Below are 22,881 nucleotides of genomic sequence, written 5' to 3' on the forward strand. Positions count from 1 at the left end.
AGGGTTTTCTCTCACAGCACATTTTAACGATTCACATTTCTGGATGAAGGAAGCACCAATTAAAATTTGAAAGAAGAAAAATTGTGCTGGATAATCTATTGTCACTTTGTAGTTTCATATTACTGGTTAGTGACATCTGCTGGAGACCTGCAGCAAAATCAATTCCTGCGAACAATGGGCTGTGCTGCTCTTAGTCTTCGTTTTCAGTAGGCCTTGAGCATCCCATGCCCTCAGTGGCGTTCTTGAGGCTACACTAGGAGATCGCACAGCCTCCCCCAGAAATGGGAGTCACCATTTCTCAGGTAACTTGTGCACTGAGACAAGCTCCCTGATGTGTAGAACGTAAAGGCAGCAATCACATAGACACTTAAAAGTACATTTTTGTACAGAAAATGAGGAAAATAATTTGGGATCAAGATCAGGAAGAAGTAGAGAGGTTGGGTGTAAACAGAGGAAGAGAACAAAGGGTGGTGAGTCCGCAGTTCAAAACAAAAGGGAAGCAATTACCAGTTTTGAAAAATAAAGACAATGTTTTCCCACAAACAGAAGCATATTAATAATTTTTAATGAAAATTACTCTGTTTAAATCATAGTTCTGTACCTTAAGACTTGAAGACTGTAACATTTGCTGCCTCAGTTACATTATGCCTAAAAATATAAAAATGAGTTAAGTTGCTAAAGTACTTTCCTCTAAAATCAGAGGAAAAGCAAACCTGGCGATAGGCTAGCCCAAGACTAAGTGTCCTTGTCAGTAAAATTCAGTCTCATCATTGAAGACTTACTATTTTAAACGAAAATTTTCATATAGAGGCAAAACTAGAAAAAGTATAATAGTACCCATGTACCCACCTGTCTCCAAAATGAAGGGTTTTTTTAAATGCATTTTTCTAAGAAGACATTTTGAAGTCATGGACTAAAGAGTAGCAATTGGAGTAGACTGAATAAAGGTCAAAATGAGAATATTTCTGAAGTAGAATTTGATGTATTCATTGGGTAAGAGGAGAAAGAAGGAAGTCATGGTGAATTCCAAATGTCTAGTTTCAAAAACTGGGCTGATAACGCCAGCACTCATCGGAGCAGAGAGAAGAGGCTTGCCGGGGAACGTAGTGTCTGGTTAGCTGCCCTCAGTGCACTTCCTCAGCCGCCTGCAAAATACCCGTGAAGATGCAAAGCGTAGTAACAATGACGTCTAGGAACTCAGCCATGTGTCTGCCTTACTCTTTCGGCCAGATCTGAGATAAACACCCTGATTTTCTCTTGTAGAAGCAGGAGTGGCTTGGAGAAAGATAATTAGTCATTAGCTACATCCCTTTGTCACTTCCTTGGCTCAGCTACCGGAAACGGACACTGAAACCAGCCAGGGCCTGGACAGCCCTCTGCAGAGTGTCACCTGATGCTGTTCTAGGGACTAGGATGGTGTCTGGCCTCTTACTCCCTTCTCCCTCAGTTTTCTCTATTTAAGAATACTGGGACCCTGTTGGGCAGAGTATTAATGGCATCATGGCACAGGAGATGTGGTCCACACAAGTGTAGAGTATTATAGGCTGGGCAGGGAAGGGAGTCCTGTTTATAGGACATGCTGGGAGTCACCATTTTTCAGGTATCCCATTAGTTAAGAGAATCAGTGAGGAACAGGAAGCTGGGATACAGCTAGACCAGGGCTGCAGTGAGTAAATGTCCCTAAGAAACCAGGAGTTACATTGAGAGTGGTATGTATCCACTTGTCCCCTAGTTGTAGATATGAGGTGTGATCAAAAAATACAGTGAATGCTGCTGTCAAGTGCCATCCAACGGAAAGGCAGTCATCTTCAATACGGGAAGCAGCATGTCGAACCTTAGTGTGTGACAAGTTTCATCTTGTTCAGTGCAGTCAGTCGGGTGTGAGCTACAGTTGGGAGAAGGTATGTTTTAAAGTGTGACATAAATCACCCTCCATCATGACATGCTCCATGTCACACATCGCATTTGGCACGGCAATTTCTGTCAAATAAAAACATTACGGTGTGTCCTCATCTACCTTATTCACCGGATCTGGCACCATGTGACTTCTGGCTCTTCCCTAAAGTCAAAAGGATTCAGGACATTGAGGCAGCCACGACAGCGCAACTAAAGACATTCATGAAAGAGGCCTTCCAGCACTGCTTCAGAAAGTGGCAAGAACCATAGGATAAGTGTGCTCAAAGTGAGGGGGATTAATAGCAATGTGTACAATAAAAGTACTGTAATAAATTTTTTTATTTAAACATTCACCGTAGTTTTTTATCACACCTTGTATATAGGATTTTTCAGCCATCACACAAATTGAGTATAGGGTCAAAAACCATTTATACTCCTTGCCTGCTAACAAATGAGAAATAATCCTTAACAAATAATGCAGAGCCTGTGAGTGAACTTGGCAGATTAAGGATAGTAGAGGAATGAAGACTAGAATGGTCCACTACAAAATGCTTATAGAATGCAAAAAATCATTGCCTCTATGAGTTCTGGGTAAAAGCCAAGAAAATAATAGGCCGAGATGAAAAAGGAAATGGGCATGATGAAGAAAAAGATTGTAAGGAAACTAAACAAAATAAGCAGAAGTTAAATACATAGAGAAGGCCAAAAAAGCAGAATCGTTAAGGGCAAAATCTGTGGTGGAGGGCAGCCTTGAAAGGGTAGTTGTTGAAAGAGCTGAGATAGAGAATAGAACCAAGATAATAATATTTCTGAAAACCAGAACAAATAGAACAGAAGTGATAATAGTTACAGTTCAAAGAGTTGGGACTCACTATATTCTTACTGTGTGTCAGGCACTTGCCTACTTGAATCCGTATGACAGGCCTCAGAGGGGAATCACTCCTGTTAGCTCCATCATGCAGAGGAGAAGGTGGAGATTTGTGGTAAATCCCTCCAGGTCACACAGGTATTGCGAATAATTGAGGATTTATTAAAAGAGAAATTTCCCCTGTATTGTGAAGAAGGAACAGGTTTGCTATATTCTGGGCAATACCACTGATCACAGCTAGATTGTTCCTAGCCAATCAGTTTTGTTAGTGAAATCAATCAATTTTTTATTCTCTATATAATACATTGTGTCTTTGCCACTAACACCTAAGAGTAAGATTTTTAAATGGTGACTTATACTGACATTGCCAGTCCTAATCCTTCTATTTCATGTTTGTATCCCTCTTCTCTCCAGTGAAAACATCAGTGTGTGTACTTATTTACTCCCCACTGTAATACATACAGAAGAGTTTTGGAATTGCTGTGCCAGTCAGCAACAGTTCTTTTTTGTCATTGGAACATACCCCATTGAGGGTGGATGGTCAGAGTACTACTTTAAGAAGCTACTTAGAATAATTCTCTTTTCCTTCGCTGTGGTTTATGTTATCAGCCAGATGTGTGGTTAGGTTCATTCGTTTATCTTTCTATTCAGTTGTTGGGTCCCTCCATCCTTATCAATTTAATTTAATATTTTATATAAAACATTTAACATGACTTAATGTCAAAACTATAAAAGAATGTCCTCAGAGAAGTCTTATTCCTTTCCCTATACCTTCTTTTTTTTGTTTCTGCTACCATTACTTTCTGGTTTATCCTGTTTACTTTTGGAAAAATAAATAAAATTTTTTGTATATGTATTCATATTTATATTTTTATCCCCCTCCACCATTCTTAGTTCTCCTGCTTTCTCATGGAAGTCCTTTCTGATGGAAGGGATGGCATACTAAATGTACTGTTACCTTGCTTTTTTTGGTTTTCCCTAGACCTCACTGTTCTTTCTTATAGCTGTATTATTTTCATGGATACTTACATTATGTCTGATATTTGCTATATTAAACAGTTGTTCAGTGAATGTTTTTTAAATCTTTGAATTATGACAAAGGCAAGACCTGCAGGCAACTAGCAGAAACACAGGTTACCTCCAAAGAAAATCAAGTTGGTTTTAGGTTTATATAATATTGTACCTAGAAGAGAGCCTGATACATAGTATTTATTTTGTTTAAAGTTCATTCTTATTTTTAAGTCATTCATAATGATGTTGAGCTATTTTAATTGATTCTTTTCATCATTGTTCCATGCTCATGTGTTTATATTGCATACATTGTACTTTGTAGTTTTCCATCCCTGCTTCATAACTGCAGAGAAAGCATGTCCTTGCGTGTCCTTGCCACTCCCATAGGATTCAGAAGATGGTATGTTTTATCATCTTCTAGGGGTTGGTTGTCTCAAAGAGTATCATCTCTCCTCTTTGAGACAACCAACCCCTAGAAAGCTGGCTTTTCAGCACCTAACAGAATGCCTGGCATTAGTAGGTACTGAATGTATTTATCAATTCAGAGAAGGGATTAAAAAAAATCATTACAGCTTTCACAAGCAGTGAATAAAAAGAAATTGTGTTCACTTCCTATTTTTCTAGTAAAAGCACACATCTGTTTTATTCATTTTTCTCTTTATTTTTTCCTCTTCAAATTTAGTCTGTGCTGAGGCCTTCAACCCTGACGAGGAAGAGGAAGATACTGATCCCAGGGTAAGAACTGCAGCCAAGGTATTAGGTAGAATTGTATTCCCCACTCACCCCCTCTACTCACCACATCTAATGATGCTGATAATTAAAATACATACGAATTAAAATCTCAACAAGATGCCATTTGAGGTATTGGTGAGAAGGGGTGCGTAGCTGTCAAAGCCTTAAACATTGTCAAACCAACTGACTCAGCAGTTACCTGAAGAAGAATTCATTCCTGACAAACAGTTGGATTCTTCCTAAGGAGGTACAAATGGAGATATTTATTACAGTGCGGTAATAGCGATCTATCCACTTATTTATTTGTACAAACAGTTATACAAATCCACTTATTTATTTGTACAAAAGTTCTTTTTAAAAAACTCAGGTTTTTAAACTCTTGTACAATTAACAAATTATTTCTATAAAAGTAACTATGAAGCATAATTTTAAAAAGATGGATGTTAACAAAAGAAACTTTAATGATTTTTCAGGTTAGCCTTAAAATGAGTAGTAGCCTATGAAAGATTTCTGAAATATTCTAATAATAAAATGCTACCATTGTGTGAATATAATAGATATGTAGATATAAAATTTTTTTAAATTCTGGATATTGTGGAATTCTTGATGACTTTTAAAAGTTAAAATGGGCAGCCGGATGGCTCAGTTGGTTAGAGCGTGAGCTCTGAACAACAGGGTTGCCAGTTTGATTCCCACATGGGCCAGTGAGCTGCGCCCTCCACAACTAGATTGAAGACAACGAGCTGCCGCTGAGCTGCTGGTGGAGGGGAGGCCAGATGGCTCAGTTGGTTAGAGCGCAAGCTCTCAACAAAAAGGCTGCCAGTTCAATTCCCACGTGGGATGGTGGGCTGTGCCCCCTGCAACTAATATTGAAAATGGCGACTGGACTTGGAGCTGAGCTGCGCCCTCCACAACTAGATTGAGGACAACGACTTGACTTGGGGCTGATGGGCCCTAGAGAAACACAGTTCCCCAATATTCCCCAATAAAATAAAATAAAAGATCCTCTATTTAAAAAAAAAAGTTAAAATGGTTTTTTACTAACTTTTTAATATCACAAATTCAACATATTTAACACCTTTGATATGTTATTTCTGGTTAGATTAAGTGAAGACTTTTTTTAGGGTGAAGACAATACTTAGGAAGGAGCTTGATAGGTCTCGCAATTTTAACGGCAATAATTACTTTCTGTAGTTCAATAAATATTGAATATAATAATAGTAATAGTTTTTGAGCACCTACTAAATGTCAGGTACTGTTTTAAACACTGCATGTATTAACTCATTTAATCCTTATGACAATTTTAATTTTATAGTTACCACTAATAATAGTAATGTAATAAGTTGTTGATGTTTGAACTCTAGCTTGTATAACCATTTAACATGAGCTCCTGATTATTTCCCTTTAAACATTCTTCTCCAACCACAGTCTTCAGCTCAGTTCATGGCAGTTGCTCAGGACCAAACTTTAGGGTCACCCTTGGTTCCTTTCAGTTTTTTATACCCACATTCAATTTTTCAGCACATCCAATGGGCTCAGTCTTCAAAACATAACCCCAAATTCCTCTACTTCTCAGCACATTTATCACTACACCCTGGTCCTAACCACCACCATCTGGCACTGGGATAACACAACAGTAGCTTCCTGGCTTCCACTGTCTTCCCTCAAGGCTGTTCTTTACAGAGCAGCCAGTGCGAGCCTTTCAAAACATGAGTCAGATCTCTCTTCTTCCTCAGCCACAACTCTCAAATTGCTTTCGTGTCACTAGAGAAAAGTTCCATCCAGTTCTGTGACCTATAATACCCTCTGTGATTTGGGCGTCACCCCCCCGCTCCCAACTCCCCCAACCTGGTCTCTTCCTGATCTTTCCCCCTCGCTCTGCATCAGTCACACCTGTTTCCTGGTTATTTCTCAAACATGCTATTCCCCTACCATACGCCTTCTTTCTACTGGATGTTTCCGCTCCTTGAGGTGCTCTTCCCATAGGGATGGTCCTCATGACTCACTGCCTCAAGTTGTCCTCACTTCCCTGAGCTCTTTACACAGACGTCATCTCAGGCTGCATCTGACACACACATGCACACGTTTTATCACCCTTCCCTACCTTATTTTTCTCCTTAGCCTTATCACGCTTAACATATTTTATGTATTTATTGAACGTGAGGGCAGATATTTTTGTGTGTTCACTGCTGTGTCCCCAGAGGTAGGACAGTGCCTGGCACCTAGTAGACATCTAATATTTGTTAAATGAGCAAATCTATAACCCTCTGCTTTATGGATGAGGACTCGGGTGCTCCCAAGGGGTAGCTGACTTGCTGGCAGCCACACAGCCAGTGGGTGGCTCAAGGGTGGGTGCTCTTCACCTCCTATTGTATTGCCCTCCACAACCAGGGCACTGCTTGGCATTTGTGTAGAATTAAAATTATAGCAAATATGCTCTTAATTTTTCCCACTTTTTTTTAAAATTCTCATTGGCTTAATTTGGTGAGAGTAGGTTTTTTTGTTTGTTTGTTTGTTTTAAGATTTTATTGGGGAAGGGGAAGAGGACTTTTTTGGGGAACAGTGTGTATTTCCAGGCCTTTTTTCCAAGTCAAGTTGTTGCCCTTTCAATCTTAGTTGTGGAGGGTGCCATTCAGCTTCAAGTTGTTGTCCTTTCAGTCTTAGTTGTGGAGGGCGCAGCTCAGCTCCAGGTCCAGTTGCCTTTGCTAGTTGCAGGGGGCACAGTCCACCATCCCTTGCGGGAGTCAAACTGGCAACCTTGTGGTTGAGAGGACGTGCTCCAACCAACTGAGCCATCCAGGAGCTCAGCGGCAGCTCAGTTCAAGGTGCCGTGTTCAATCTTAGTTGCAGGGGGCGGAGCCCACCATCCCTTGCGGGACTCGAGGAATAGAACTGGCAACCATGTGGCTGAGAGCCCACTGGCCCATGTGGGAATCGAACCGGCAGCCTTCGGAGTTAGGAGCATGGAGCTCTAACCGCCTGAGCCACCAGTCCAGCCCAATTTTTCCCACGTTTTAGGAGAAAGAAATATACTAATTTGTAAGCAAAGTAAGATTTTTAAATGGAATTTAAAATTGTCTTGGTTTTACTTGGATTGGCAGGTGATTCATCCTAAAACTGATCAACAAAGATGCAGACTTCAGGAAGCTTGCAAAGATATTCTTCTTTTCAAAAATCTTGATCAGGTAACATTGATTTTAAAAAATATATTTTTTCAATTACATTTGACATTTAATATTATATTAGTTTCAGGTGTACCACATAGTTGTTAGACATTTATATAACTTATGAAGTGATCCCCTCGATAAGTCACCCACCTGGCACCTTACAGTTGTTACAATATTGACTATATCCCCTGTGCTGCACATCCCTGTGACTATTTTGTAACTGCCAATTTGTACTTCCTAATCCCTTCACCTTTTTCACCCATTCCCAATCCTCCTCCCACCTGGCAACTATCAGTTTGGTCTCTGTATCTGTGAGGCTGTTTCTGTTTTGTTCATTTATTTTGATTTTTAGATTCCACAAATAAGTGAAATTATATGATATTTGTCTTTCTCTGACTTATTTCACTTAGCATAATACCCTCTAGGTCCATCCATGGTGTCATAAGGTAACATTGATTTTTAAAATATTTTTGTCTTTTAGCTTTCTTCCTGTTTGTCACTTAGTTTTTAGTGTCTTAGCCACAGCCAAATGAGGCATAAAACTTTAGATTCATCTTACAAATGTTTGCATTGTGTTGACCACGATAACCCATAATGAACTTTTCAGATGACTTTAGTATTTCTCAGAACTGCTTTGGCACTTCCTCCCAGACAGTACCATTCGAGGACCTTGCCCGTTTAGCCACGTAAAAAGGAAATTCTCAGGTTTGCGTGACTCTGGCTTAATTCGAAGAGTTTAGATTCATGCTGCAGAATAATTTCTCCAAAGATTTCAGTGTGAAGCTCTCTTCATCGGTATCAGTTAACCCACTGGAAGTGCATGACTGCGTCTGAGCCCTTAGGTGTGGTGCAGCTCTCGTGATTACTTCTCAGCAAGACCTCAGGCCTGGGGTACACACAGAGTGCTGTGTGTCTGATCTTTGCATGGGCTTGTCTGCCCTCCTTGGTGGAGATAGAAAGCAGGGGCTTCCTCCTAAAGACAGAGAATCTTCAAATTTCCTGTTTCTTCTCTACTTTGGGGGCCTCATGCTGAAGCCACATGAATGGCTGAGGTGCTGGGCCTACATTCAGGGAGTCCCTGAATGTGCAGAGAAAGAAAGGATGCGTTCGAGTTCTCCTGCGACCCAGCTCCTGCACGTAAGTCTTCTGAAGACACCCCCAGCACTTCCTGGGAATCCGGCTGGTCAAGGGAAGCAGTCGTCCCTGGTGTCCATAAACCAGTCTGTTTGGTAGCTGTGTGGCTACAGGAATGCCCAGAACTTTAATCAGAATTTTATTAATCTCAGGCTGAATAAATGAAACAAGGACCATGCGCTCGAGGAAAGGCTGGTTGTGAGAAATACTGGTTTGCGTCAGCTGTTTTCTCTGGAAGACCCATCTGTATCAATGCAAAGGGGATTTGCTTCTTTTATCTACTGTGAATAAAATCCCTTGTAAATTTAATACCAATCAGATGTTCTAAGGGAAGTTGCTATGTCAATTTAATACTCAGAGTTTTCTCAGTGTTGGAGAATGCCATTTTACCATTTTAGTGTTGAAAAATTATAACTGAATTTTCAGATTTAATTATATTTTTCTAACATTTTATCATGAAAATATTCAAATACAACAAAGTTGAAAGAATTTAATGGACCCCTAATTTATTCACTGCCTTGATTAACCTTTTATCATGCTTACTGTGTTATATACCATCTATCCATCCCTCAGCAAAGGGGTTGGCAAACTTTTTCTTAAAGAACCAGATAGTAAGTATTTCTGTCACAACTACTCAACTCTTTTATTGCAGCAGGAAAGTAGCCATAGACAATATGTAAATGAAAGGTTGTGATTGTGTTCCAATAAATCATTATTTACAGAAACAGGCAGCTGTATGCTGGCTCTTCCTACATTAACCCATCTTATTTTGGGGTGTGCATTTTAGAGTAAATTGCAGATACCAGAATATTTTCCCTTAAATATTTTGGCATGCACGTCATGAACTAGAGTTCAATATTTGTTTATAATTTTCTTATGTATAATTTTCTTATGTAAAGTTTACATGCAATGAAATACACAAATTTTAAGTGTGCACTTTCTGAGGTTTGACAAATGCATGAACTTAGGTAATCCAAACTCCTATCAAGATACAGAACATTGCCACCAATCCAGAAAGTTCCCTCAAGCTCCTTCATGATCAGCTCTTGCCTCCCTCCCCCTAAGGGCAACTACTATTTTGATTTATCTAAATTTATAATTTACTAACTTTATAATTTATAATTTACAAAGTAATTTATAAATTACTTTGCCTGTTCCACAATTTCATATAAGTGGAATCATACAGTAATATTTTGTGTGAGACTTCTTTCACTCAGCACAATGTTTTTGAGGTTTATCCATGTTGTTGCTTATATTAGTAATTCATTCCTTTTTCTTTTTTCACTTTTTATTTTGAATTAGTTTTAAACTCATAAAAAAAGTTGCAAAAATAATGGAGATCCCATATACTCCTCAACCAGCTTCCTCCAATATTACATCTTACATAACCTAAGTATAGTTATGAAAACCAGGAAGTTAATGTTGTTGTAATACTATTAAGGGCCGGCCTGGTGGCTCAGGTGGTTGGAGCTTCGTACTCCTAATGCCGAAGGTTGCCGGTTCAACTCCTGCAAGAGATGGTGGGCTGCACCCCCTGCAACTAACAACAGCAACTGGACCTGGAGCTGAGTTGCTCCCTCCACAACTAAGATTGAAAGGACAACAACTTAACTTGAAAAAAGTCCTGGAAGTATACACTGTTCCCAAATAAAGTCCTGTTCCCCTTCCCCGATAAAAGAATCTTAAAAAAAAAAAACTATTAAATTACAAACTTAATGCAAATTTCACCACTTTTCTCGCTAATGTTTTTTTTGTTTTTTTCCTGATTAAGGATCTAATCCAGAAGCCCACATTGTGTTTAGTTATTATTTCTCCTTAGTCTCCTCCAACTTGTGAGTTTTCAGTTCTTTCTAGTCTTTCATGATATTGATACTTTGAAAAATACTGGTTAGTTATCTTACAGAACATACCTCAATTTGAATTTGTCTGATGTTTTCTCATGATTGGAATGTGGTTATACATTTTTGGCCAGACTACCACCGAAATTATTCTGTGTCCTTTTCAGAGCATCATATCATGGGATCCATGATGTGAGCATATCTTATTGTTGGTAATATTAATTCATTCCTTTTAATTGCTGAGTAGTATTCCATTATATAAAAATACCAATTTGCTTATCTGTTTTTCTGTTGATGGAGACTTGGTCTGTTTCTCAATTTGAGCTCTTATGAATAATGCTATGGACGTTTTCTACAAGTCTTTTTGTGAACCTTTTTTCCCCATTTCTCTTCAATAAAATACCTGAGGGCAAAATTGCTGAGTCATAGAGTAGGTATATGTTTGATTTTATAAAAATCTTCCAGGTCTTTTTCAAAGTGGTTGTACCAGTTTGCATTCCTTCCAGTGGTATATGAGATTCCCAGCTGCTCCATGTCCTTACCAACATTTGATGTTGTCTGTCTTTTTAAATTTTAGTCATTCTGCTGAGTGTATTTGTTTCAATTTTTAAAAATTTATTCCCCAAGTTTCTGTTTTTAGATTTTCAAATTTACAAAAATATAGGACCATGAACACTCATATACCCTTTACCTAGACTGACCAGTTGTTAACATTTTGCCATATTTACTCATGTGTGTACGTACTATAAGTACATATGAACAGCTTCTTTCTTTTGTTCTGAGCTATTTATAAATATGTTTAGGACGTCATGACTCTTAGCCACTAAATACCTTAAGATGTATTTTCCAAGAACGTGGATATTTTCTTACATTGACATAATGCTATTATTAAACCCAAGAAATTTAACATTGGTGTAATAATATTACCTAACCTACTGTCCATATTCAGATTTTCCCAGTAAAGTTCTCTATAGCTTTTTTATTTTTCCATCCTGAATCACATGTTGTTTTTGGTTGTCATGGTGTCATTTTAGTCCCCTCAAACCTAGAATGCTCCCCCAGCACTTTGTTCTTTATCTCATGACACTGATGTTTTTAGAGTCCAGGCCAGAAGAAGAATTCCTCAGAATAAGAGGCTGCCAACAGACAGCCCACAGGCCAGATACAGCCAGGTATAGGTGTGTGTGTTTGGTCTGTATTGTACATGAACATTGGAATTTGTTACCAATACAGTCATGCGTCACTTAACGATGGGGATACATTCGTTCTGGGAAGTGCATTGTTAGGCAATTTCATAATTGTGTGAACATCATAGTGCGCTTACACAAACCTAAAGGGTGTAGCCTACTGCACACCTGGGTATATGGTGTATATAGCCTATTGCTTCTAGGCTACAAACCTGTTACTGTACTGAATACTGGAAGGAATTATAACACAGTGGTATTTGCTATCTAAAAATATTCATATCTAAATGAGATAAAATCATGCACAAGAGAAAATGATGCAGTTAAGAGACACAGTAAACGTGAGACATATAAGCCGCTGCCAACGTAATATGGCATACTATGTTATAACAAACTTTTTTTTATAAGTAGAAAGAGTACACTCTAATGATAAAAAGTGTAGTACATAATAGTAAATACATAAACCAGTAACATGGTCATTTATTATCAAATATTATGTACTGCACATAATTGTATGTGCTATACAGCTGGCAGCGCAATTGATTTGTTTCCACCAGCGTCACCACAAGCGCGTGAGTGATGTGTTGCATTACATTGTTACAAAAACTACAACCTCACTAGGCAATAGGGATTTTTCAGCTGCATTGTAATCATGGGAGCACCGTGGTATATGCGGTCTGTCGTTGACCGAAATGTCGTTATGCGGCAGGTGACTATATTTAAACATGAGATTTCTGGCAGCACTGAGCTCACATTTTACATGAATGTGGGTGGCACATGAGTAGCAAGCCTCCCTTTTTAGTATTTGTCAGCTTGTGCAGTATTCAACACACATGGAACTGTGGAACTAAAGAGGTGCGTTTGGTTGATAATTATTTTAGGTAGCATGGCCACACTGGCAGAACACTAAATCACACAGAATTGTGAGCAGTCAAGTTCTTTCCTCACCAGGTCTTCAGTGCACATTCCTCCAAAGAGAAAGTCTTTCTTTGAGTTGGAGCTGGTATTGTTTAGTGCCCCTAAGAGTCGCTGATCGCCCTGCCTCACAGAGGCACCCTGGCCCCGGACTGAGACCATTGTTTTCTTCTAATTTAATGGCACTGTTTTGTTTTATTATACTTATTGGCACTGTTATCTTCTGGTTATGGCTGGTAATATTGGTAAGTAATTGTATATGTTGTATATAAATGATTGAAGCAGTGTTAGCTGTCGGATAATAAATCTCATTTATTGAGTACTTGTTGTGTAATAACTGCTTTCCTTAGATTTTTCTCCTGTAGTCATAAAAATTGATGAACGAGAAACATGTATTAAACCCCTTTTTGCATAGGAAAACACTGGGTTCAGAGAGGTGAAGTGATGTGCTTGGCTCTTCAGAGCAGTTGTCCTGCTCTGAAAGACCACCTCTGAAGCCGCCCCAGCCCCTAGTTCTGAGGATCCTGGTAAGAGTAACACCGGTAGGAAGTTGGCACCGTCACACGACACGGTGACATCAGGGCCGGTGACAGTCACATGCGTATGGCTGGCAGAATGGGCCCCATGATTTAGATACCTGTTTTTGCTTAGAAAAATAAGAATGTTTTTGTAAAATATGGAACGTTTTTTCAAAGCAATACTGTCTCAAAAAACTTGGCAACTATGCTGTGTACATGGAGGTACAAGGCTGAATGGTCACAGGAAAGCATTTGTTTCAGACAGCCTTTAGGTTACTGCTTGAATATGGGGAACAGTCAGATTTGGGGACTTGCACTGTGTGGTCACAAAGTGAGGCAAGCATAGTCGTTTTTTTCCCCCAGCAAATGTAAAAGCCATCTTTTCTCCTTGTGTGTACCCTGCAGGAACAGCTTTCTCAAGTCCTCGATGCCATGTTTGAAAGGACAGTCAAAGTTGACGAGCATGTTATTGACCAAGGAGATGACGGAGACAACTTTTATGTTATAGAACGGTAGGAGTTGGAGCTTTGCAATTGTGCGGCTATGCTTAGTAAGATTCATGATCAGGACAAGCGCTTTACCCTGTGCTTTGCGCAGCCCAGGAGGACTTAGCCATAGCCAAGTGGACGAGCTTCCCAAAACTTGCCTGTCTCTGTCCACTGCTGTCCTGAGTCCTCAGTACAGCCCAGACGTGGGTTGCCACTGTTTATAGCAGAAAGTCTCCTTTACAATTAGATGAGATGTGCAAGGTGTGCTTTGTAAACATGTTATTTGCCAGTATTCAAGTGGGTTGATTTCCTGAAGAATAGCTGTGACGCTATATTATCCTTTGGATCTTTCAGTCCCAGCCTAATTTTACACACGAGTAACCTACCTCAACATCCGTGCCCCTGGCCCCTTCTGGCTCTGTTCCACATATAAACTATGTTGGGGACCATGAAATATGTGGGTTTGACCTCGTCGCCTTAGTGTGTCCTAACTTCTTGAACTGTTAGTATCATCTGGGGGGCCCCTTATGACCTCCTTCTCAGTCCTGAAAGGAACACCCTCACCAGAGTTTAAGATCAGTAAGGTGTTGCCTCACCCAATAACTTCCATTATTTTTCAATTTTTTCTTTTAAAGTAATTTCAGAGTTATAGAAATGTTGTACAAATAGTACAAAAAAATCTCATAAACCTAGGTTCCCCAGGTTAATGTTTTGTCATGTTTGCTTTATTAATTGTCTGAGAGTAAATAAGTTACAGGTATAAGGCCCTTTTATATCTGATTATTTCAGTGTATATTTCCTAAAATAGAACATTTCTTTGACATAAGTACAGAACAATTATAAAAATCAGAAATTAACATTTATACAGTACTATCATCTACTCTACGGATTTATTCAAATTTTTCCAGTTGTCTCCCTGATTTTTGAGGTTCTTTTCATCTCCATCAAGTAGCTATACTAGATTCAGTTGGTCCCCTTTCTTGTCAAGCCTTTGCTCATTCAGATTCTTAAACGGAAAATGTTCTCCTTGATATCTGTGACAGTATTATAATTAGAAGAAATGTTTTATTTAAAGAGTAAAGATAATGTAAATAATACCTTCTTAAAGACTGTTTTATTTGTTATGCTCATGCTTCCTACATAGAATTCTATAAGTAGTCACAGAATAATTTTTTACGTTATATTACCACCTCTAGCTGCGACCTTTCTCCCTTGCTCTGCCATGAATTCCCTACCAACTCAGGAATCCCAGTAGCCACCTGTAGTCTGGGAATAGGCACCCACCTGCACCCATAGCTTAAAAGTTGAAATGCCTGTCCGCAAAGAGAATGATTTGCTATATGTGTAAATGAGAGGGGTTATCTTTTGTTATGCCATTAAAGGGATTATTAACAATTGGGAAGACTGTTATTCAAGTAAAAAGATACAATTCCTGACCTCGAAAAACTTACTATCTTGTTGGAGAGACAGACCCTTAAACAGATAATTATTACATAATGTGGTAACAACAGTGATAAAAATATGTCCCGTTATTTGGAAGAGAACCTGAGTGGGAGAGGTTAGGAAGGACTGCTGTGTGGCTGTCTGAAAGGATTTGTGTCATTCCCAAAATTAAGTAGCTAGTGTCTCCTAGAGGAGAGACTAACAACACATAAGTGAACTTACTCTGAATTCTGTTTCCCATTCATGGTCTCCTTACTTTTGCCTTGTCCACCAGGTCTAGTACAGGTCAGTTTCCCTATTGAGTGGTGAGCTCCCTTAAGAGCAGACTTGGTGCTACATAAGTGATACTTGAGTGACTGGTTTTATTCCCTGCTTCATGTGTGACATATGATGCTTAGTGATTTTACCAGACAGGTGGAGGCTCTTTAGAGGAAATTTAGAAAATAAAAACAGGAAAGAAAGTAATTTGGCCATAATTTCATTACCAGAATGTATCCTTGCGTTTTTTTTCTATGTTTTACGGTTGTGGTCAAATTCATTACCCCACGTTGGGTTCAGATGCTGAGACTGATGATGCCGTACAAACACTAAGAGGGAATGAAAAGGTTTCTTACTCAGGTAATGAGGCTTTTTAGAAAGAGCAAGGTAGGCTCCCGAGAGGTCCACAACTGGCTTGAGACAGCAAGGAGGGGTGCCTGGCTTGGAATTTCATGATGGTTAGAAGGTGGGGCTGGGTTGAGGGTCCTCTTGTGTATGGGCTGGTACTTAAGATGTTTGAATTTCTCACTAATGACAAAGGAGGGAGCACCGAGGCTTTCTTATCAGTTTTCCCTGATGTGAGACAGAAGAGGAAGGAGGATTGGAGTGGTAGGGTTTGAAAGTGATTGCCATCAAACATCAAAAATGGGGTTAAATCTTTATTACATTTACATATATATACTTTTTATGTTGAGTCATTCATCGTTGTGTGGCCTGATATTTAAAATCTCTTTTTTAAGTGGCTTGCCATGGGATGCAGTATTATTCTGTCATCATTTATATTGACTGCATAATGTGAATATAGACATATGTTTGGCCTATCCCGTATTGTTAGCAGATTAAATTGTAATTTTTGCTGTTATAATATTACCTGGTGAGCATCCCTGCAGTTAAATCTTTTTCAGTATCTTTGATTGATTATCTACTTTAGAATGCCTACTAGAAAGGGAATTGCTGTGTCAAAGGGTCTCTGTAAGGAATTTGCTATATGTTGTTAATTATCTTGCAGAAACTTAGAAACATTTACGTTTGCCTCAGTCGTATACTGCGGGTGCCTGTTTCTCCAAATAGTTGTCAGTTGTGAATATTATTTAGCAATCATTATCAATCAACAGATAGAAATTTTATATTTTTAGTGTCTTTATTTTAATCAGTTCTACATCCTAGTTTTCAACAGACTACAAAAGAAAACCCATACAGTCATTTAAATACCTGCAGAAAAGCATTTGACAAAATTCAGTGCCTTTTCTTGATTGAAAACTCTCCACACCCTAGGAACAGAGGGAACTTTTCTCCAACCTGATTAAAGGCATTTATAAAAAACCTACAGCTAACATCATACTTAATGGTAAAAGACTGAATGTTTTCCCCTTAAGATGGAGAACAAGACAGTGATACTTGCGCTAACCACTTCTATTCAATATTTTATGTAGTCCTAGCCAATGCAACAAGGCAAAGAAAATGAAGGAAAAGAAAAGGCAGGAGGGAAGAAGGGCATATAGACTGGAAAGGAAGAAGTAAAACTGTCTTTGTAAATGACATGACCGTCTACAAATCCCAAGAGTGCTACAAAAAAGCTACTAGAATTAATATTTGAGTTTAGCAAGGTCACAGAATACAAAGTCAAAATGCAAAAATCTGTTGGGAATCCCCTGTAGCAATGTTTTATATCATATGTACCTTCTATTCATGTACCGCCTGCCAGTTCTTAAATTTATTATTAGAAGTAATAAAATTGTTTCTTGTTATACTTGCAGGGGAACTTATGATATTTTAGTAACAAAAGATAATCAAACCCGCTCTGTTGGTCAGTATGACAACCGTGGCAGTTTTGGAGAACTAGCTCTGATGTACAACACTCCGAGAGCTGCTACCATTGTCGCCACTTCAGAAGGCTCCCTTTGGGGACTGGTGAGTAGAGAAATGGTTCCCCTTGCATGGCACAGTGTTCATTCCCCTTACTTCTGGGTCTCTATCCTTGGGATGTTCATTAACACTATATTTTATAGCCAGTTATCTGAAAGACATTGTGGAAGGTCTTGTACCAATGTGTTTTTCTATTTCTCTAAAATGATTTGTCAATAAACCATTTACTCCAAATTATAGGGAAAAAACTGCGTCTTATGACCTTGCAGTCTTGTCAGCTCTTAATACATTTTCCTGTTTGTTTTTATGAGACAAGTGGTGGGGGAGGGGATAACTCTTTATATAAGAGACAGCCCAGAAAACTAAGTGTCAATGAAAGCTCTACAGTGTTTTTCATCTCTAGCTGTCCCAGGACTAACTTTTCTCTGTGTTCAGCAATCCACTTGTATATTGGTCCATGCCAAATCCAATAGATTTAGATGATTAGAAAGGCTTGTGGCCATATTCTGGGAAAGAGAACTTTCCTAGAATATCTTAGGCATAGCACGACTGTGATCCCTATGTCCTTTATTATACATGACCCAACCTTGCTTTCTTCAGCATCACGCCTTCAAAATATATCTCTCTTCCTTCTTAAACTAAATAATCTTCCTCTTGTACAAATTCCAAATTTCACTTTCAAAATGTTGACATCTATGGTAATCTGTTTCTGTTCACCTTACAAGCAGAATTAAATGTATACCATAGAATTATCGACATATTTCCTCAAATGAAGACCCATTTTAAAGACATAATAGAGCACTTTACTGTGATTTAAGAAGAATCAGAAATGCTCCTGAGAGATGAGTGATACAGTGGCTTAAGAACACGTCACACACTTTGGGGACTCAATGACTGAAAAACTCAAGGGCAGATCAGTAAATAATGGGGGAAAATAAACTTCGTTTTAAAAGGCATTGATGCCAACTACTGGTCTAAGCCAAGATGGAACGACCACATTCCTCACTAGTCTTCCCTCTTAAAACTAAAAAACTCTACATATCATACAACTAACAAACGTAGGCAGATCCTAAAAGATGGAAAGGAGAAGGCAAACTGACTAGGGTCTTGGGACTTAAGGAAGGATATAAAAGTGAGTTCCCTGGGTTTTCTTATTGCTTCCCATATATCTCAGATGGGGTGCTGGAAAGGCCTACAAGCCACATCCAGCAACAGGTACATACAAAAACAACCCCAGGAAAACTCTGCTCCCTTTACCCAAAGGTCTAGGAAAAGGGCAGCCTAGCAGAACAGAAAACCTTTTTTTTATAATACCACCCTACTCCAGCTAAATACCAAAGAAAAACTGCTTCTGTTAGGTTGGTGCAAAAGTAATTGTGGTTTAAAAGGTTAAAAATAATTGTAAAAACCACAATTACTTTTGCACCAACCTTATATCTTCACATAGTGTCACTGGGGCTAGCAGGAAGCTGGACTTCCAGCCTCACCCAGCCTCAAAGGGGCAAAATGAGGTGATGTGTGGTATCACTAATTGGTACTCCACTTTCCCTGCCCAGGGTAGTGTCAATGGGGTCCAGAGCGGAGGTGAACGTGTACTCCCACATTTGCATGCATGCTATATCTAAACAGCATGACTACTCCACAAAAAAAGATGAGATAGGATACAGAGTTTCACAACATAATACCCAAATTGCCCAGGGTACAGTAGAAAGTCACTTGTACCAAGAACAAGGACGTTCTCAACCAGAAAGAGAAAAGACAATTAACAAATGCCAACAAGATGACACAGATATTGGAAGTAAGGATTTTAAAGCAGCCATCATAAAAATGTTTTAACAGGCAATTATGAACACACTTGAAACAAATGGAAAAAAAAAATAGAAGGTCTCAGTGGAGAAAAAGAAGACAGAAAGAAGCTCCAAATGGAAATTTTAGAACTGGGAAATACAATAACCAAAATAAAAATTCACTGGATGGGCTCAATAGTCAAATGAATATGAGAGAGGAAAGATTGGTGAACTTTAAGATAGAACAATAGAAATTATCCGATCTGAACAACAGAAAGAAAATAGACTGAAATGAAGTGAACGGAGCCTGTGGGATATTCCAAAAGATACAGTATTTGTATCATCAGAGTCCCAGAATGGAAGGAGAAAAAGTATAGAGCTAAAAAATTATTCAAAGAAATAATAGTTGAAAACTTCCCGAATTTGGTGAAAGCTAATAAATCTACAGATTCAAGAAGCTGAGTGAGCTATGAAGTGTATAAACCGAAAGAAATCTATGCCAAGACACATCACAATCAAACTTCAAAAAACTAAAGACAGAAAAAAAATTGAAAGCAGCTAGAGAAAAACAATTCATTACCTATAGGGGAACGACAATTTGACATTGGTTTTCCTATCCATGGAGACCAGAAGGAAGTGGCACAGCATTTTTTAAGTGCTAAAAGAGAAGAACTGTCAGCTCAGCACTCTGTAGCTAGTGAGAATATCGTTCAGAAATAAAGATATTCTCAGATAAAAGGAAACTAAGAGACTGTTACCAGCAGGCCAACCTTAAAAGAATGGCTAAAGGAAATGATGCAGAAGGAAATACAGAGAGGAAATGATAAAAGAAGGAAGTTTGGAACATTAAAAGTGAAGAAAGAACAACAGAAAAAGCAAACAGATAGGGAGACATAAAAGCCTATCTTCCTCTTGAGTTTTCTAAGTTGTTAGATGGTTGAAACAAAATTATTACATTGTCTATGTGGTTCTCAGTGTATGTGGAGGAAATATTTAAGACAATTTTACTCTAAAGGGGGGAGAGTGAAGAGACCTAAATGAAAGTAAAGCTTCTACATTTTACTCGAACTACTAAAAGGTTGACACTAGTAGACTGTGACGTTACCTATATAATATCTAGAGCAACCACTAAAATAATCAGTACAAAGAGATGTGTTCACAAGCTCTCTAAAGCAAAATGGAGTTCAAAAACTGTTCACATTACCCACAGGAAAGCAGGAAAAGGAAAACAGAGGAACAAAAAACCGGAACAACAGTAAAATGGTATACTTAAGCTCTCATATATGAATAATAACTGTAAATATAGATGATCTAAATATACCAATTAAATGACAGAGACTGGTAAAATAGATATTTTTAAATGACCCAACTGTATGCTATCTACAAGAAACTCAAATATAATGATATAGGTAGGTTGAAAGTAAAAGGATATAAATAGATATACCACGCAAACATTAACCAGAAGAAAGCCAGAATAATTATATTAGTATCAGATAAAGTAGATTTCACAGCAAAGAAAATCACTAGGGACAAAGAGGAATGTTACATAATAATGAAAAGGTTAATCTGTCAAGAAAACACAGCAATCCTAAATATGTATATAGCAAACAACAGAATTTCAAAATGTGTAAAACAAGTGATAGATCTGAAAGGACAGACAAATCTACACTCATAGTTTCAGACTTCAACATCCCTCTCTCAACAATTGATAGAACGACTAGACAGAAAATCAGGAAGGACATACAAGAACTTAACACCATCAACCAAAAGGTTCTAATTGAAATTATAGAACATTCCACATAACAACAGTAGAATACACTTTCTTTTCAAGCCATGGAATGCTCACCAAGGTAGACATAACAAGAGATAACAGGAAAATCTCCAAACACTTGGAAATTAAATAACACATCCTAAATAATCTCTAAGTCAAAGAGACAGTCTCATTAGAAATTTAAAAAACAACAACTGTAAAACCACCTGTCTTGTTGGTTAGGGTATGAGAATTAAATACTAGATGGACATAAGAGAAGCAGCTCCTGGCACCAGATCAGTGCTGCACATGGTGACATCTGCTCCCCACGGTTGTCGTGTGCTCCTCACCACCCTTCTCTTCCGGAGGTTCCCTCTCCTGGGATTCCTGCCCTGCCTTTCTGCTTCCCAGCCTTATCATTTGCTCTCTTTTCTTCCTCTCCCTGCTGTCTTAAGTGACTTATCATGATGCCCTTTTGGGCCTCTGCTTTTCTCCTGCTTTGTTCACTTGCTTCACAGCCCAAACCATCCCAAAGCTTCATTACCACCTCCCGGAAAGTGAGTCCCAGAGTGTCATCTGCCGCCTAACTTCTTGTGCTTTCCAAGGCCTTGGAAATGCCTACTGGAGCCAAAGCAGGGAGATCTGGTGTTGTCATTGAGTTTCTGAAATTGGATTCTCCATTCTTGCTCTTACTGGAAACGGCTGCCACCATGGCCTCTACTCATAGTCTCTGCTCCCATTCTGTCTTGCTGAGGGAAAGTCACAGCACTTTCTTAGGGGACTCCTGTGTCTCAGGAAAGGGCAGCATTCCTTTTATCTTTGGAACATCACGGCTGTTTCCTTAACTCTGGACACTTGCTGCCTGAAGGAGCTGCCATTTCACGGTGGGAGTTTCCTCTTCAGGACTCCATTGGAAGTTCCCTGAAAGCTGGGTTGGTGTCAGGTGCGTCTTCATACTCTCCGCAGTCACAGGAACTGGCCTTGCATAGCACTAGAGTTCTTGAAAGTGTGCAAGCATGCATAGAAAGGGTTGGGACATGAATAGACAAGTCACTTTGAGAGAGAGCGGTGGTTTTCTCTTCAGCTTCAGCTGGAAACACAGTTTGCTATTGCAATTGTAGTAATCTTTACAATATGATAGGTGAATGTAAAAAATATTGTTTTTGATGTTGCCTACTCAAACGTAAGGAAGAAAACTTTAGGATTCTCATTTCCTCTGTCTTGACTGTCCTGTTTCCACAGCACTCTTGGCCTAGATTGGCCCAGAAAACATGTAGAAACTGAATTCTAAAGGTAACGGAGTAATAGTCCAAAGTATGATAGTAGCATTTTAAGTGATACATTCCTAACCTTGGACTTCAAAAAAAGTCGCAGCATGCGATGCAGCCCATGAGAGCAATCAGAGATTGAATGGCTGTTTTCAAGCAGACAGGTGAAGAAAATAGGGCAGAATCTGGTGAAATGTTGGAGAACAGACATTTGTACAGCAGTTTAGGGAGGGAGAGTAAGAGTCTGCCATCGCTCCCTCTAGGAGTATAGGGCTCAGTAGGTTACTTCTCTCGTCAGACAGATGAAACATGGCGTAGGATGGGGCCTGGGGATTCTGTAGCTGATGGAACGTGAGCCAGTTTGTTCTTCTATGTGTTTTTTCCACCACATCATTAAGAATGCTAAAATAAGAAACCTACAGCTAAACTTGCCTTTACCCGCTTGCTGTTTTTCATCCTGCCATCCTTTAGGATGTCATTTCTTCTCCCCCCCGCCCAAAAAAAAAATCTTTCCATTCCTGACAGACTGAGATGGAAGAAAGGTACAGTTAACTTAGATACAGATAACTGCTTACCCATTTAGGAGCCCAAAACTAATCAATCAACATTCTCCTGGCTGTACGACCCTCCCCACATATGTGTACACATATCTGAGAGGTGCCTGGCTGTAGCTCTAGTTAAGTCTCCGCATTCTGAATCCATGGCTTTCACATGCCTGCCTGCCTTCCATCTTGAGTTCCCTCTTATCTTTCTGTTAA

The 22,881-nt window shown here is 39.0% G+C and overlaps 1 protein-coding gene across 1 annotated transcript in view; it reads left to right on the forward strand.

Annotated features, from left to right (window-relative positions):
- The window catches only part of PRKAR2A (protein kinase cAMP-dependent type II regulatory subunit alpha), a 72,597-nt gene that overhangs the window by 36,346 nt on the left and 13,370 nt on the right, over positions 1–22,881 (forward strand). The window contains exons 3-6 of the mRNA XM_019723700.2: positions 4,458–4,510; positions 7,609–7,692; positions 13,669–13,775; positions 17,210–17,363. Coding sequence (XP_019579259.2) covers positions 4,458–4,510; positions 7,609–7,692; positions 13,669–13,775; positions 17,210–17,363 — 398 coding nt within the window. The remainder of the gene's footprint in view (positions 1–4,457; positions 4,511–7,608; positions 7,693–13,668; positions 13,776–17,209; positions 17,364–22,881) is intronic.

Source organism: Rhinolophus sinicus, linkage group LG10 (assembly GCF_036562045.2).
Source record: "Rhinolophus sinicus isolate RSC01 linkage group LG10, ASM3656204v1, whole genome shotgun sequence".
Lineage (NCBI taxonomy): Eukaryota > Metazoa > Chordata > Mammalia > Chiroptera > Rhinolophidae > Rhinolophus > Rhinolophus sinicus.